Here is a 13,657-nt window from a genome sequence, read left to right on the forward strand (position 1 = left end):
GACAAAAGTACACAAAACAACACTGTGGCACTAGTGGGGTCAGCACCTAGGTGCTGCTTACCGCCCGCTTAACAGCGGGTGTGTGGTCGCCAGAATCCCCTGTCTGGGTCTCCCAGGGCTATGTCCGTTCTCCAGCTCAGACTGCGTGCAGGAATGGCTGCCGGCGTCCTGTGAAGAGGGGCGGGCCGTGGGCGTGCTGCAGACAAAGAGCGGGAAACTGGCGTCCCACTGTGCCCAGTGAGAGGGCTGGAGGATGTAAATAAGACTCCAGCCCTCGGCGCTGACTATTGTACAGCGTCTCTCCCCTTCCCTGACTGACAGGGCTGGGGGCGGGAACGAAACGTAACTAGGCCGCAGAAGCCGGGGACTAGATTTATAAGCGCTGCCGTCGTAAAAGCACGGTCGGCGCGAAGTCCCCGGCGCACCACAAGTCTCAGCCGCGCCGCAGTCTCCGGGGGCGGCCGGCGCGGTAGTTCCCCACACAAACTCACTCAGCTAAGCTGCAGTGAGTATAACCCAAGCGCGCAGCGCTACTGTCCCCGGCGCACTAGAACACCCAGCAACGCTGGAGTGTGTCTGTGCCTGTCTGTACGGGGACACAGAGTACCTGAATGTTGCAGGGCCTTGTCCCTGACGGTACCCAGCTCCGTATCCAGCAGGATCTCCGGGTCTGTGGATGGAGCCCGGCCTCAGAGCCTGGAGGCCGGTAAGATCCCACTTCACCAGAGCCCTCAGGGGGATGGGGAAGGAAAACAGCATGTGGGCTCCAGCCTCCGTACCCGCAATGGGTACCTCAACCTTAACAAACACCGCCAACAAGAGTGGGGTGAGAAGGGAGCATGCTGGGGGCCCTTTAGCATGGGCCCTCTTTTCTTCCATCCGATATAGTCAGCAGCTACTGCTGACTAAACAGTGGAGCTATGCGTGGATGTCTGACCTCCTTCGCACAAAGCTTGAAAACTGAGCAGCCCGTGATCCCACGGGGGGTGTATAGCCAGAAGGGGAGGGGCCTTACACTTTTTAGTGTAATGCTTTGTGTGGCCTCCGGAGGCAGTAGCTATACACCCAATCGTCTGGGTCTCCCAATGGAGCGCCGAAGAAATATGTGACTGCAGCCTCTGGCTGATGAGCCACAAACTCTGAATGAAATGAGGGAGCAATGCTCTGCAGAGCTAATGTGCAAGTGAGGATATAACTCACCCAGAACCCTGATGGCCCCTCCCCCCTGCTCCTGTGTCCCCAGTTCCTGTGGGAAGGAGGAAGCCAGCTCTGAGAGACGCCCACAGGCTCTGATCACAACAAGAGGGAGCAATGCTCTGCAGAGCTCCTGTGTGAGGAGGATTACGTGCGCTTTCGTGAGGGGGCGTGGCTTATCGAGTGTCGCAGGGGGCGGGGCTTAGCTCTGACAAGAAGGCATGAGAAAATATAATAAACAAAAAAATGGTGGGAAGGGACTCCCCTTCCCCCCCTCCAGCCATGCATAACAATGGTGGACAGAAGAAAACTCTAGACGTGTACCACAGCTGCGGGTGCACTGAGTCCTGGGAGCTCTCCCCTTCCCCCCGCCACAGGTGGAATGCTATGCAGGAGTCTGCAATCAGCCCATGTGCATCCAGTCAGGGAGCCAGTGTGGAGATTCTGACGCCTGCTGTGCCCAGTCACAGAGCGCGTATCAACTCAAAGCCTGCCAGAGGAACTGAGAAAGTTTTTCATCTGCTCTGGAAAAATAGGAAGGATCTCACCTCAGCTCCTGTGGAGATGGCAGTCTGATGCCTGCTGTGCCTGGTTACGCTGGTGCGGAGTGTGTATCAACTCAGAGCCTGCAAAAAGGAACTGAGGAAGTTTGTCATCTGCTCTGGGCTCTGGAAAATCGGTGCCATGAGACCCGTCGTCCAGTGAGTAACAGCCCAGGATCCAGCGTCGCAGGAAGGGTACGGGGAGGCAACACTCCGCGTTCCCGCCTGTTGATGGTTTGGGGAAAAATCGGTCCCCGAAGGAAACCGTCGCCCTCTAAAAACAAAAAAGAGAATTTTGTTTACTTACCGTAAATTCTTTTTCTTATAGTTCCGACATGGGAGACCCAGACCATGGGTGTATAGCTTCTGCCTCTGGAGGACACACAAAGTACTACACTAAAAAGTGTAGCTCCTCCCTCCTAGCATATACACCCCCTGGATAACCAAATATAGCCAGTTTAGTGCAAAAGCTGAAGGAGGACATCCACCCACAAGTAGAGATAGAGCAAATCCCGGAACAACCGGCACCTCTGTCTACAACAACAGCCGGTGAAAACACACGGAATAAGAAAACTGCCAACAGGCAACAGGGAGGGTGCTGGGTCTCCCATGTCGGAACTATAAGAAAAAGAATTTACGGTAAGTAAACAAAATTCTCTTTTTCTTCATCGTTCCTTATGGGAGACCCAGACCATGGGACGTCCCAAAGCAGTCCATGGGTGGGAATAAACAGAAAACTGAGAAATAGGCAAAACCTAACTTCACAAATGGGCGACAGCCGCCTGAAGGATGCGTCTGCCCAAGCTCGCATCTGCCGAAGCATGAGCATGCACTTGGTAGTGCTTTGAAAAGGTGTGCAGACTAGACCAAGTGGCAGCCTGACAGACCTGCTGAGCCGTAGCCTGGTGCCTGAAAGCCCAAGAGGCACCGACAGCTCTGGTCGAGTGTGCCTTGATCCCCGGCGGGGGAGGCACCTGAGTACTCTGGTAGGCATCGGATATGGCCGACCTGATCCAACGAGCTAGGGTCGGTTTAGAAGCCGAGAGACCCTTGCGCTGACCTGTGGTCAGCACAAAAAGAGAGGTGCACCGCCTAAGAGCCGCGGTGCGTGACACATAGATCCGGAGCGCCCACACCAGATCTAAAGTATGCAACGCTTTCTCAAAGCGATGAACAGGGGCCGGACAAAGGGAAGGCAATGAAATGTCCTGGTTAAGGTGGAAAGGAGAGACCACCTTAGGAAAAAAGTCCAGAGTCGGACGGAGAACTACCTTATCTTGATGAAAAACCAAAAAAGGTGACTCCGAAGAGAGCGCGGCCAAATCAGAGACTCTCCTGAGAGAAGTTATGGCCACCAGAAAGACGACTTTTTGTGAAAGTCGAAACAAAGAAACTTCCCTAAGAGGCTCAAAAGGGGGGTTTCTGTAAGGCCGTCAGGACCAGATTAAGGTCCCAGGGATCCAAAGGCCGCCTGTAAGGTGGAATGATGTGAGATGCGCCCTGCATGAAGGTGCGCACCTGAGCCAGTCGGGCGATACGCCGCTGAAAGAACACTGACAGAGCCGAGACCTGTCCCTTAAGGGAATTGAGGGATAGTCCTAGCTGCAGACCGGACTGTAGAAAGGACAGGATGGTTGGCAAGGAAAAAGGCCAAGGGGCATGGCCGGAAGAGCGACACCAGGACAGGAAAATTCTCCAAGTCCTGTGGTAAATCTTTGCCGAGGAAGACTTCCGAGCCTGAGTCATAGTGGAGATGACTTCGAGAGGAATGCCGGAAGCCGTCAGGATCCAGGACTCAAGAGCCACGCCGTCAATCTGAGAGCCACAGAATTCTGGCGGAAAAACGGACCTTGAGAAAGAAGGTCTGGGCGGTCCGGGAGATGCCACGGAACCTCTACGGACAGACGGAGCAGGTCTGGGTACCAAGCTCGCCTGGGCCAGTCTGGGGCGATGAGTATGACCCGACGGCCCTCCATTCTGATCTTGCGCAGGACTCTGGGCAAGAGAGCTAGAGGGGGAAACACGTAAGCCAGACGAAACTGGGACCAATCTTGAACCAGCGCGTCCGCTGCAAAGGCCTGAGGATCGTGGGAGCGAGCCACGTAAACCGGGACCTTGTTGTTGAGCCGGGATGCCATTAGATCCACTTCCGGAGTGACCCACTTGCGGCAGATCGACCGGAACACTGCCTGATGCAGAGTTTACTCGCCGCTGTCCACAGTTTGACGGCTGAGATAATCTGCCTCCCAGTTTTCCACGCCTGGGATATGGACTGCGGATATGGTGGACTTCGAGTCCTCCGTCCACTGAAGGATGCGTTGAACCTCCAACATTGCCAGGCGGCTGCGAGTCCCGCCCTGGTGATTGATGTAGGCAACTGCTGTCGCGTTGTCTGACTGGACTCGAATGTGCTTGCCCGCCAACAGGTGGTGAAAGGCTACGAGAGCTAGAAGCACAGCTCTGATCTCCAGCACATTGATCGAGAGGGCTGATTCGGACGGAGTCCAAGTGCCCTGTACTCGGTGGAGAAATACTGCTCCCCAGCCGGATAGATTGGCATCCGTGGTGAGGATCACCCAGGACGGGGTCAGGAAGGAGCGTCCCTGAGACAGAGAGAGAGGCCGAAGCCACCACTGAAGAGAGCTCCTGGCTTGTGGCGAGAGAGCCACCAACGTGTGCAAGGAAGAAATCCGCTTGTCCCAACAGCGGAGAATGTCCAGCTGCAGAGGACGCAGATGGAACTGGGCAAAGGGAACCGCTTCCATTGACACCACCATCTGACCCAGCACCTGGATAAGGTGCCTGATGGAATGACGGCGGGGCCTCAACAGAGAACGCACCGCCAGATGGAGGGACTGCTGTTTGACTAAGGGCAGCTTGACAAGTGCCGGCAGAGTTTCGAATTGCATCCCTAGGTACGTGAGTTTTTGGGTCGGGGTCAGAGTGGACTTGGGCAGATTGACAAGCCACCCGAATTGAACAAGAGTGGCGAGAGTGAGCGAGACACTCCGCTGACAGTCTGCGCTGGATGAAGCCTTGACAAGAAGGTCGTGCAGGTAAGGAATTACTGCCAACCCCTGGAGGTGCAGAACCGCAACCACTGCTGCCATGACCTTTGTGAATACTCGAGGGGCCGTGGCTAACCCGAAGGGAAGAGCCACGAATTGGAAATGTTCCTCTCCGATTGCAAAACGTAGCCAACGCTGGTGCGAAACTGCAATTGGCACATGCAGATAGGCATCTGATGTCGATGGATGCCAGGAAATCTCCTTGGGTCATTGAGGCAATAACTGATCACAGAGACTCCATGCGAAAATGCCGCACCTGAACATGCTTGTTGAGAAGCTTGAGATCCAGGATGGGCCGGAAGGAACCGTCCTTTTTGGGGACTAGGAAGAGATTTGAATAGAAACCTCTGAACCGTTCCCTGGCGGGAACCGGTACAATTACTCCGTTGGCCTACAAGGATGCCACGGCCTGAGAGAAGGCGGCGGCCTTGGAGCAGGGGGGAGTTGACAGAAAAAATCTGTTTGGCGGGCTGGAAGAAAACTCTATCCTGTAGCCGTGGGAGATGATGTCCCGCACCCACTGGTCGGAGACGTGGTGAAACCACACGTCGCCAAAGTGGGAGAGCCTGCCACCGACCAAGGACGTTGCTGGCTCGGCCAGATAGTCAAGAGGAGGCTGCCTTGGTGGCAGCAGCTCCTGCGGACCCTTGTGGATGAGGCTTCTTGCGCCAGGTGGGCTTCTGGTCCTTGGCTGAGTTAGTGGACGAGGCCGAGGGCTTAGAGGACGACCAGTTGGAGGAACGAAAGGAACGAAACCTCGACTGGTTCCTGCCCTGGACAGGTTTCCTGGCTTTAGTCTGTGGCAAGGAAGTACTCTTCCCGCCAGTAGCCTCCTTAATAATTTCATTCAGCTGTTCACCGAACAGCCTGGACCCAGCAAATGGAAGCCCAGCAAGGTACTTCTTTGAGGAAGCATCTGCCTTCCACTCACGAAGCCACAAGATCCTGCGGATAGCGAGGGAATTGGCGGAGGCCACCGCAGTGCGGTGAGAGGCCTCCAGCATGGCAGACATGGCGTAGGCTGAAAAGGTTGAAGCCTGGGAGGTTAAAGCAACCAATTCAGGCATAGAGTCCCTAGTGAGGGTATGCATCTCCTCCAGGGAAGCAGAGATGGCTTTGAGAGCCCACACTGCTGCAAAAGATGGGGAGAACGAGGCCCCTGTCGCCTCATAAACAGACTTGGCCAGGAGGTCAACCTGGCGGTCATTGGGATCCTTGAGAGAGGTGCCATCAGCCACAGATACAACTGTCCGGGCTGAGAGTCTAGACACCGGAGGGTCCACCTTTGGTGAGAGAGCCCACTCCTTGACCACCTCTGGTGGAAAAGGAAAACGGTCATCAGAACCACGCTTAGGAAAGCGTTTGTCAGGACAGGCTCTGGGCTTGGACACAGTGGCCTGAAAACTGGACTGGTTAAAGAACACACTCCTTGGTCTCTTAGGCAAAGTGAACTGGTGCTTTTCTGCCAGAGAGGGTTGCTCCTCTGATACTGGCGGATTGAGGTCCAGTACAGTATTAATGGACGCAATCAAATCACTAACATCTACATCCCCCTCAGTCAGATCAATGGGGCACATAGAGGTAGCATCCGAGCCCCCAGTAAAGACATCCTCCTCGTCCTGCGAGTCGGCTCGTGAATCGGAGCCGCGGGACGAGGAAGGAGAGGGGGCCCTGCGTTTCCTTTTAGGAGGACGGGGTCTGGGAGCAGATGAGGAATCCTCTGTGAACTCTGGAGAGCGAGCTGAAGCAGCAGGGGCACCCTGTGAAGGGGGCTGATGCATGCTCAGCAGAGTCCGGGACAGCTCTCCCATGGAGTCAGCAAAGGACTGGGAGATGGACTTAGTAAACAATTCTACCCAAGCCGGGGGTTCTACCACAGCCGGAGCAGCCTGAGGGACCACTGGGGAGACTCCAGGCTGAGGCACCACCATGTTAGAGCAGGCATCACAATGAGGATATGTGCTCGGTTCAGGCAGTACGAGCTTACATGCAGTGCATATTGAGTATTGAGTATTGCAGCCTTGCTCCTAGTGTGAGACATGCTGCTGAGGTGGGTGCTCTGCAGTAAGAACACACTCCTTCAGAATGACCCCCAGAGAGTGTATAATAAAGTCCAAAACCAGAGGTTGTGGCTTACCAGACCGATTTGTGTGCCCTCCGGATCCCACAGCTCAGACCCCCAGTCAGGTTGCAGAGATGCAGCAGCCAGCGCCGATCAGTGTGAAAACGCTGATAAAATGGCACCGGAGTGAGGAGGGGGGCGGGGCCTAGTCCAAGAGCGGGAACCGGAGGGCCAAGGGGATATACAGGGGAGGGAAACATCTCCTCAGAGAGGAGTGTCCTCCCCTCTGCTGAACGGCCGGTGGGCGGCGCCGCACTGTCCCTCTGCATGACTGACATGCAGGGGCAGTGAAACCGAAAGTAGGCCGCAGCCGAAGCCGGGGACAAAATTTTACAATGCGGCCGGCGAGCAGGCACCCTCGGCGCGGTTCTCAGGGGAAAACCAGAGAACCGGCCGGAAATGTCACCAAAATAACTAACACACTCTCCCCAACAATAAAAAATGCAAGGGACCCACAATAACGTCTCAAATACTTAGCTTGGGAGACGCAGGGCCAGGTCCCTGAGGGGTGAGTGCTCCGTCCGGCAGGGTCCTGAGAGGGCTGCGGATGGAGACCGGTCTCCTGCAAAGCAGTGAGAACCGTGCTGGCTCCCACTTCAAGCCAGAGCCCGAGGGATGGTGAAGGAGCGTGGTATGTAAGGCTCCAGCCTTGAAATCAACCTTAACAGCACCGCCGACACAGTGGGGTGAGAAGGGACATGCCGGGAGTCCAGCTTGGACCCGCTTTTCTTCCAACTCTTTAAAATCAAAAATCAAAAATCAGATGAGAATGCATGTGTGATGTGTACCTCCTGAACACAAAGCATTGAACTGGCTAGATTTGGTTATCCAGGGGTGTATATGCTAGGAGGGAGGAGCTACACTTTTTAGTGTAGTACTTTGTGTGTCCTCCGGAGGCAGAAGCTATACACCCATGGTCTGGGTCTCCCATAAGGAACGATGAAGAAATATTCTTGCTGCAGCAGTCTGCAGAGTTGTACCTCCTATAGACACTAAGCTAAAACTGAAGTAGCCTGGCTGGGCCAGGGGGTGTATACTGCAGGGGAGGAGCTAACATCTTTGCATCTACTTAGTGTCCTCCTATGGATAAGCAGCAAAGAAGGGAATTTTGTTTACTTACCGTAAATTCCTTTTCTTCTAGCTCCTATTGGGAGACCCAGACAATTGGGTGTATAGCTACTGCCTCCGGAGGCCACACAAAGTATTACACTTTAAAAAGTGTAACCCCTCCCCTCTGCCTATACACCCTCCCGTGCATCACGGGCCCATCAGTTTTGGTGCCAAAGCAGGAAGGAGGAACTTATAAATTGGTCTAAGGTAAATTAAATCCGAAGGATGTTCGGAGAACTGAAACCATGAACCAAAAGAACCCTTCAACATGAACAACATGTGTACACAAAAGAACAACAGCCCGAAGGGAACAGGGGCGGGTGCTGGGTCTCCCAATAGGAGCTAGAAGAAAAGGAATTTACGGTAAGTAATCAAAATTCCCTTCTTTGTCGCTCCATTGGGAGACCCAGACAATTGGGATGTCCAAAAGCTGTCCCTGGGTGGGTAAAAGAATACCTCGATAAAAAGAGCCAAAAAAACGGCCCTCTCTTACAGGTGAGCAACCGCCTCCTGAAGGACTCGCCTACCTAGGCTGGCATCTGCCGCAGCATAGGCATGAACCTGATAGTGTTTCGTGAAAGTGTGCAGACTCGACCAGGTAGTGCTGACACACCTGCTGAGCCGTAGCCTGGTGACGCAATGCCCAGGATGCACCTGCGGCTCTGGTAGAATGGGCTTTCAGCTCTAAAGGAATCGGAAGCCCAGAAGAACGGTAGGCTTCAAGGATCAGATCCTTGATCCACCGAGCCAAGGTTGACTTGGAAGCCTGCGACCCCTTACGCTGGCCAGTGACAAGGACAAAGAGCGCATCAGAACGGCGCAGGGGCGCAGTGTGCGAAAAGAAGAGCCGGAGTGCTCTCCCGAGATCTAACAAGTGCAATCCTTTTCACAATTGTAAACTGGATGAGAGCGAAAAGAAGGTAAGGAGATATCCTGATTGAGAAGAAAAGGGGGATACCACCTTAAGTAGGAATTCCGGGACCGGACGCAGAACCACCTCATCCTGGCGAAACACCAGGAAGGGGGCTTTGCATGACAGCGCTGCTAGCTCAGACACTCTCCGAAGTGATGTGCCTGCCACTAGGAAGACCACCTTCTGCGAAAGGCGTGATAGAGATAACTCTGAGAACGCTAAGAGCCAGGACTCAATGGCCACCCAGTCAGGTTGAAGACCGCAGAATTCAGATGGAAAAATGGCCCTTGAGACAGCAAGTCTGGTCGGTCCGGGAGTGCCCACGGTCGACCCACCGTGAGGTGCCACAGATCCAGGTATCACGACCTCCTCGGCCAGTCTGGAGCGACGAGGATGGCGCGGCGGCAGTCGGACCCGAACTTGAGGAACACTCTGGGCAGCAGTGCCAGAGGAGGAAATACATAAGGCAGTCGAAATTGCGACCAGTCCTGAACTGATGCGTCCGCCGCCAGCGCTCTGTGCTGGTGGTTGATGTACGCGACCGCCGTGGCGTCGTCCGACTGTATCCGGATCTGCCTGCCGTCCAGCCACCGCTGGAACGCCTTTAGGGCTTCAACACAAAGCATAAAACTGATGGGCCCATGATGCACGGGAGGAAGTATAGGCAGAGGGGAGGGGTTACACTTTTTAAAGTGTAATACTTTGTGTGGCCTCCGGAGGCAGTAGCTATACACCCAATTGTCTGGGTCTCCCAATGGAGGGACAAAGAAACACCCATGGTCCTGTGTCCCCCAATGAGGCGTCCGAGAAAATGTATCCTGGATTCAGGATAGGAATTTTAAAGGGAAAAACAAAAAACAAAAACTATTGTTGTGCTGAGATGAAATTAGAACAGTGCCCTTGATGTAACCTGTGTAACTGCCTGTAGCAGCGCTTTAGCTTCTTGTCAGCATATAGCATTTGTATTAATGTCACAGAAAGGAGGGAGGATATGTGAATACGCTCTACTGATGCCATTGGCTTTCTACCAGCCCCTTTCCTCCAAGCATTGACAATATGTGTTATAGAAGAGGACCTTCGGGCTCATCTCAATAAATCACACCAGTGCTGTACATCGATCTCAGTGGCTGGACATATACACTGTCTTTTCAAGTTACATGTCCAGCCACTGAGCTCGTTGTACAGCACTGGTGTGATTTATTGAGCTCAATGGTCTTATGCTATAACATATACATTCAATACTTAAGACGAAAAGATATTCGCTTATCCTCCCACCTTCTGTGAGATCTATACAAAAGCAGCGAAAGCACATCTACTTGGTCAAGCACAGGCAGTTCAACAGGATAGATATCATTGGCACCATTATAAGTTTCTCAGTACAGCAACATTTTATTGAGCACACACAATTATGAAAATGCCATATAGTGTAAAACATGCCTTTAGCTGAAAGACAGTGCTATGCCAAGTGTATTTCTCCTGACACTAACCTGCTCCTTGTTTGAAGCAAGAATAGGCATTGCATAGGTAAGGCAGTGTACCAATATAGTACAAACCCTTCAAATTGTCCATATTCATTACGCTATGAGGGCTTGTATCATAAGGAAAGGTGGATGAGGGGCCCTTGCAACCAATAAATATATATTGTTGCTATTAAGGAACCATCAATTTGAGATGGCTATTCGATATGCAGGATGCCAGGTCTTACCCTTTCTTCTGCTTCGGTCAGCATATTCATTGCTCTCATGTTGACATTCCGACCCAGCTTCTCCTTCATTTCTTGCAATTTCTGTAGTCTCTGGCCTGCAGCTTTGGGATTATTGGCTTTAAAGTCATAGGCTGTGTTTTCTAGCCCAAAAAGATGCTTCTCGGAAGAAATCCACTCGTAATCAGTCAGCATTTTGGCAACCTTATTGGAAACAGAAGTTTATTATTATTATTATTATTATTTATTATTATAGCGCCATTTATTCCATGGCGCTTTACAAGTGAAAGAGGGTATACGTACAACAATCATTAACAGTACAAGACAGACTGGTATAGGAGGAGAGAGGACCCTGCCCGCGAGGGCTCACAGTCTACAGGGAATGGGTGATGGTACAATAGGTAAGGACAGAGCTGGTTGCGCAGTGGTCTACTGGGCTGAAGGCTATTGTAGGTTGTAGGCTTGTTGGAAGAGGTGGGTCTTGAGGTTCCTCTTGAAGCTTTCCACGGTCGTGGAGAGTCTGATGTGCTGAGGTAGAGCGTTCCAGAGTATGGGGGATGCACGGGAGAAATCTTGTACACGATTGTGGGAAGAGGAGATAAGAGAGGAGCAGAGAAGGAGATCTTGTGAGGATCTAAGGTTGCGTGCAGGTAGGTACCGGGAGACTAGGTCACAGATGTAGGGAGGAGACAGGTTGTGCATGGCTTTGTATGTCATGGTTAATGTTTTGAACTGGAGTCGTTGGGCGATGGGAAGCCAGTGAAGGGATTGGCAGAGTGGCGAGGCTGGGGAGTAGCGAGGGGAGAGGTGGATTAAGCGGGCTGCAGAGTTTAGGATAGATTGGAGGGGTGCAAGAGTGTTGGAAGGGAGGCCAGAGAGCAGGAGGTTGCAGTAGTCGAGGCGGGAGATGATGAGGGCATGCACTAATGTTTTTGCAGATTCTTGGTTAAGAAAAGCACGGATCCGGGAGATATTTTTGAGTTGTAATGTAAAGTTTCACATAGAACAACTTTTCTATAATAATTCTATATCTTTATTGTACTGAAATCATTAATACCTAATTGGTTCTTTTAAAGTGGACATAATAGGGCATATTTATGAAAACAATCTAATTCTTAGACAGTTTTAACATGAGCCAGATTTAATACATTTGTTTACGCTGTTTGAGCAATCTAATTTTCTAAGACTGTCTAGTCTGAGTTTATTTCTTTGTTTATACACCGTTTTGCAGTGAGGTTGTCATCCCTTAGTCGGACAGGTCGTAAAAAGTGTCAAACTTTGATACACATTGAGCGCTCTGTGTAGAATCAACTCTTACCCTGGCAGTCGCATCAGCACTTTCTTTCTTGTGTTTGCTGATATTATGCTCTAGCTCCTTTATTTTGAGCTGGGTATCATTGTTGCTTTCCCTCATCTTGCCAGCCTCCGTTGATTTGCTCTTAATTTCTTTGTCATGAGCCATGATAATTTCCTTTTGTTTGGCTAATTTTTCTTGAGCATTCTTCACAATTTCCTGCATAAAAGGGGATAAAAATATTATAAATTATATATAGGCACACACTACTCACAAAAAGTCCCCCCTCAAAAGAAGGGAATTTTGTTACTTACCGTAAATTCCTTTTCTTCTAGCTCCTATTGGGAGACCCAGACGATTGGGTGTATAGCTACTGCCTCCGGAGGCCACACAAAGCACTACACCAAAAAGTGTAAGGCCCCTCCCCTTCTGGCTATACACCCCCAGTGGGATCACTGGCTCACCAGTTTTAGTGCAAAAGCAAGAAGGAGGAAAGCCAATAACTGGTTTAAACAAATACACTCCGAAGAAACATCGGAGAACTGAAAACCATTCAACATGAACAACATGTGAACCCGAAAAACCAACCAAAAATCCCGAAGGACAACAGGGCGGGTGCTGGGTCTCCCAATAGGAGCTAGAAGAAAAGGAATTTACGGTAAGTAACAAAATTCCCTTCTTCTTCGGCGCTCCATTGGGAGACCCAGACGATTGGGACGTCCAAAAGCTGTCCCTGGGTGGGTAAAGAAATACCTCATGTTAGAGCTGCAAAGACAGCCCTCCCCTACGGGGAGGCAACTGCCGCCTGCAGGACTCTTCTACCTAGGCTGGCGTCCGCCGAAGCATAGGTATGCACCTGATAATGTTTGGTGAAAGTGTGCAGACTCGACCAGGTAGCTGCCTGGCACACCTGTAGAGCCGTAGCCTGGTGTCATAATGCCCAGGACGCACCCACGGCTCTGGTAGAATGGGCCTTTAGCCCTGATGGAACCGGAAGCCCAGCAGGACGGTAGGCTTCAAGAATTGGTTCCTTGATCCATCGAGCCAGGGTGGCTTTGGAAGCCTGCGACCCTTTGCGCTGACCAGCGACAAGTATAAAGAGTGCATCCGAGCGGCGCAGGGGCGCCGTGCGGGAAAGTAGATTCTGAGCGCTCTCATCAGATCCAACAAATGCAAATCCAATTCATATCGATGAACTGGATGAGGACAAAAGGAAGGTAAGGAGATATCCTGACTGAGATGAAAGGAGGATACCACCTTAGGGAGAAACCCCGGAATCAGGCGCAGCACTACCTTGTCTTGGTGAGACACCAGGAAAGGAGCTTCGGATGACCGCGCTGCTAGCTCGGACACTCTCTGAGGGGACGTGACCGTTACCAAAAAGGCCACTTTCTGTGACAGTCGAGAGAGTGAAAAAACATCCCTCAGAGGCCCCAAGGGCGGCTCCTGGAGAGCAATTAGTACCCTGTGCAGATCCTATGGGTCTAACGGCCTCTTGTACGGAGGGACAATGTGACCAACCCCCTGCAGGAACGTGCGTACCTGAGGAAGTCGTACTATGCGATCCTGAAAGAATACAGACAGCGCTGGGACTCGTCCGTTAAGGGAGCCGAGCGACAAACCTTTTCCCAAACCAGATTGCAGGAAGGAAGGAAAAGTAGGCAATGCAAATGTCCAGGGAGACACTCCCTGAGCAGAGCGCTAAGAGAAGA

General features: G+C 52.0%; 1 protein-coding gene across 2 annotated transcripts in view; it reads right to left on the reverse strand.

Moving 5' to 3' along the window:
- Window positions 1-13,657, reverse strand: part of SMC2 (structural maintenance of chromosomes 2) — a 204,560-nt gene that overhangs the window by 33,623 nt on the left and 157,280 nt on the right. For both annotated transcript variants that reach the window (XM_075316066.1, XM_075316064.1), the window contains 2 exons: window positions 11,970-12,164; window positions 10,655-10,855 (listed from right to left, as the gene is read on the reverse strand). In XM_075316066.1, the coding sequence (XP_075172181.1) occupies window positions 10,655-10,855; window positions 11,970-12,164 (396 nt within the window). The remainder of the gene's footprint in view (window positions 1-10,654; window positions 10,856-11,969; window positions 12,165-13,657) is intronic.

The sequence above is a fragment of the Anomaloglossus baeobatrachus genome, chromosome 1 (genome assembly GCF_048569485.1).
Source record: "Anomaloglossus baeobatrachus isolate aAnoBae1 chromosome 1, aAnoBae1.hap1, whole genome shotgun sequence".
Taxonomy (NCBI): Eukaryota; Metazoa; Chordata; class Amphibia; order Anura; family Aromobatidae; genus Anomaloglossus; species Anomaloglossus baeobatrachus.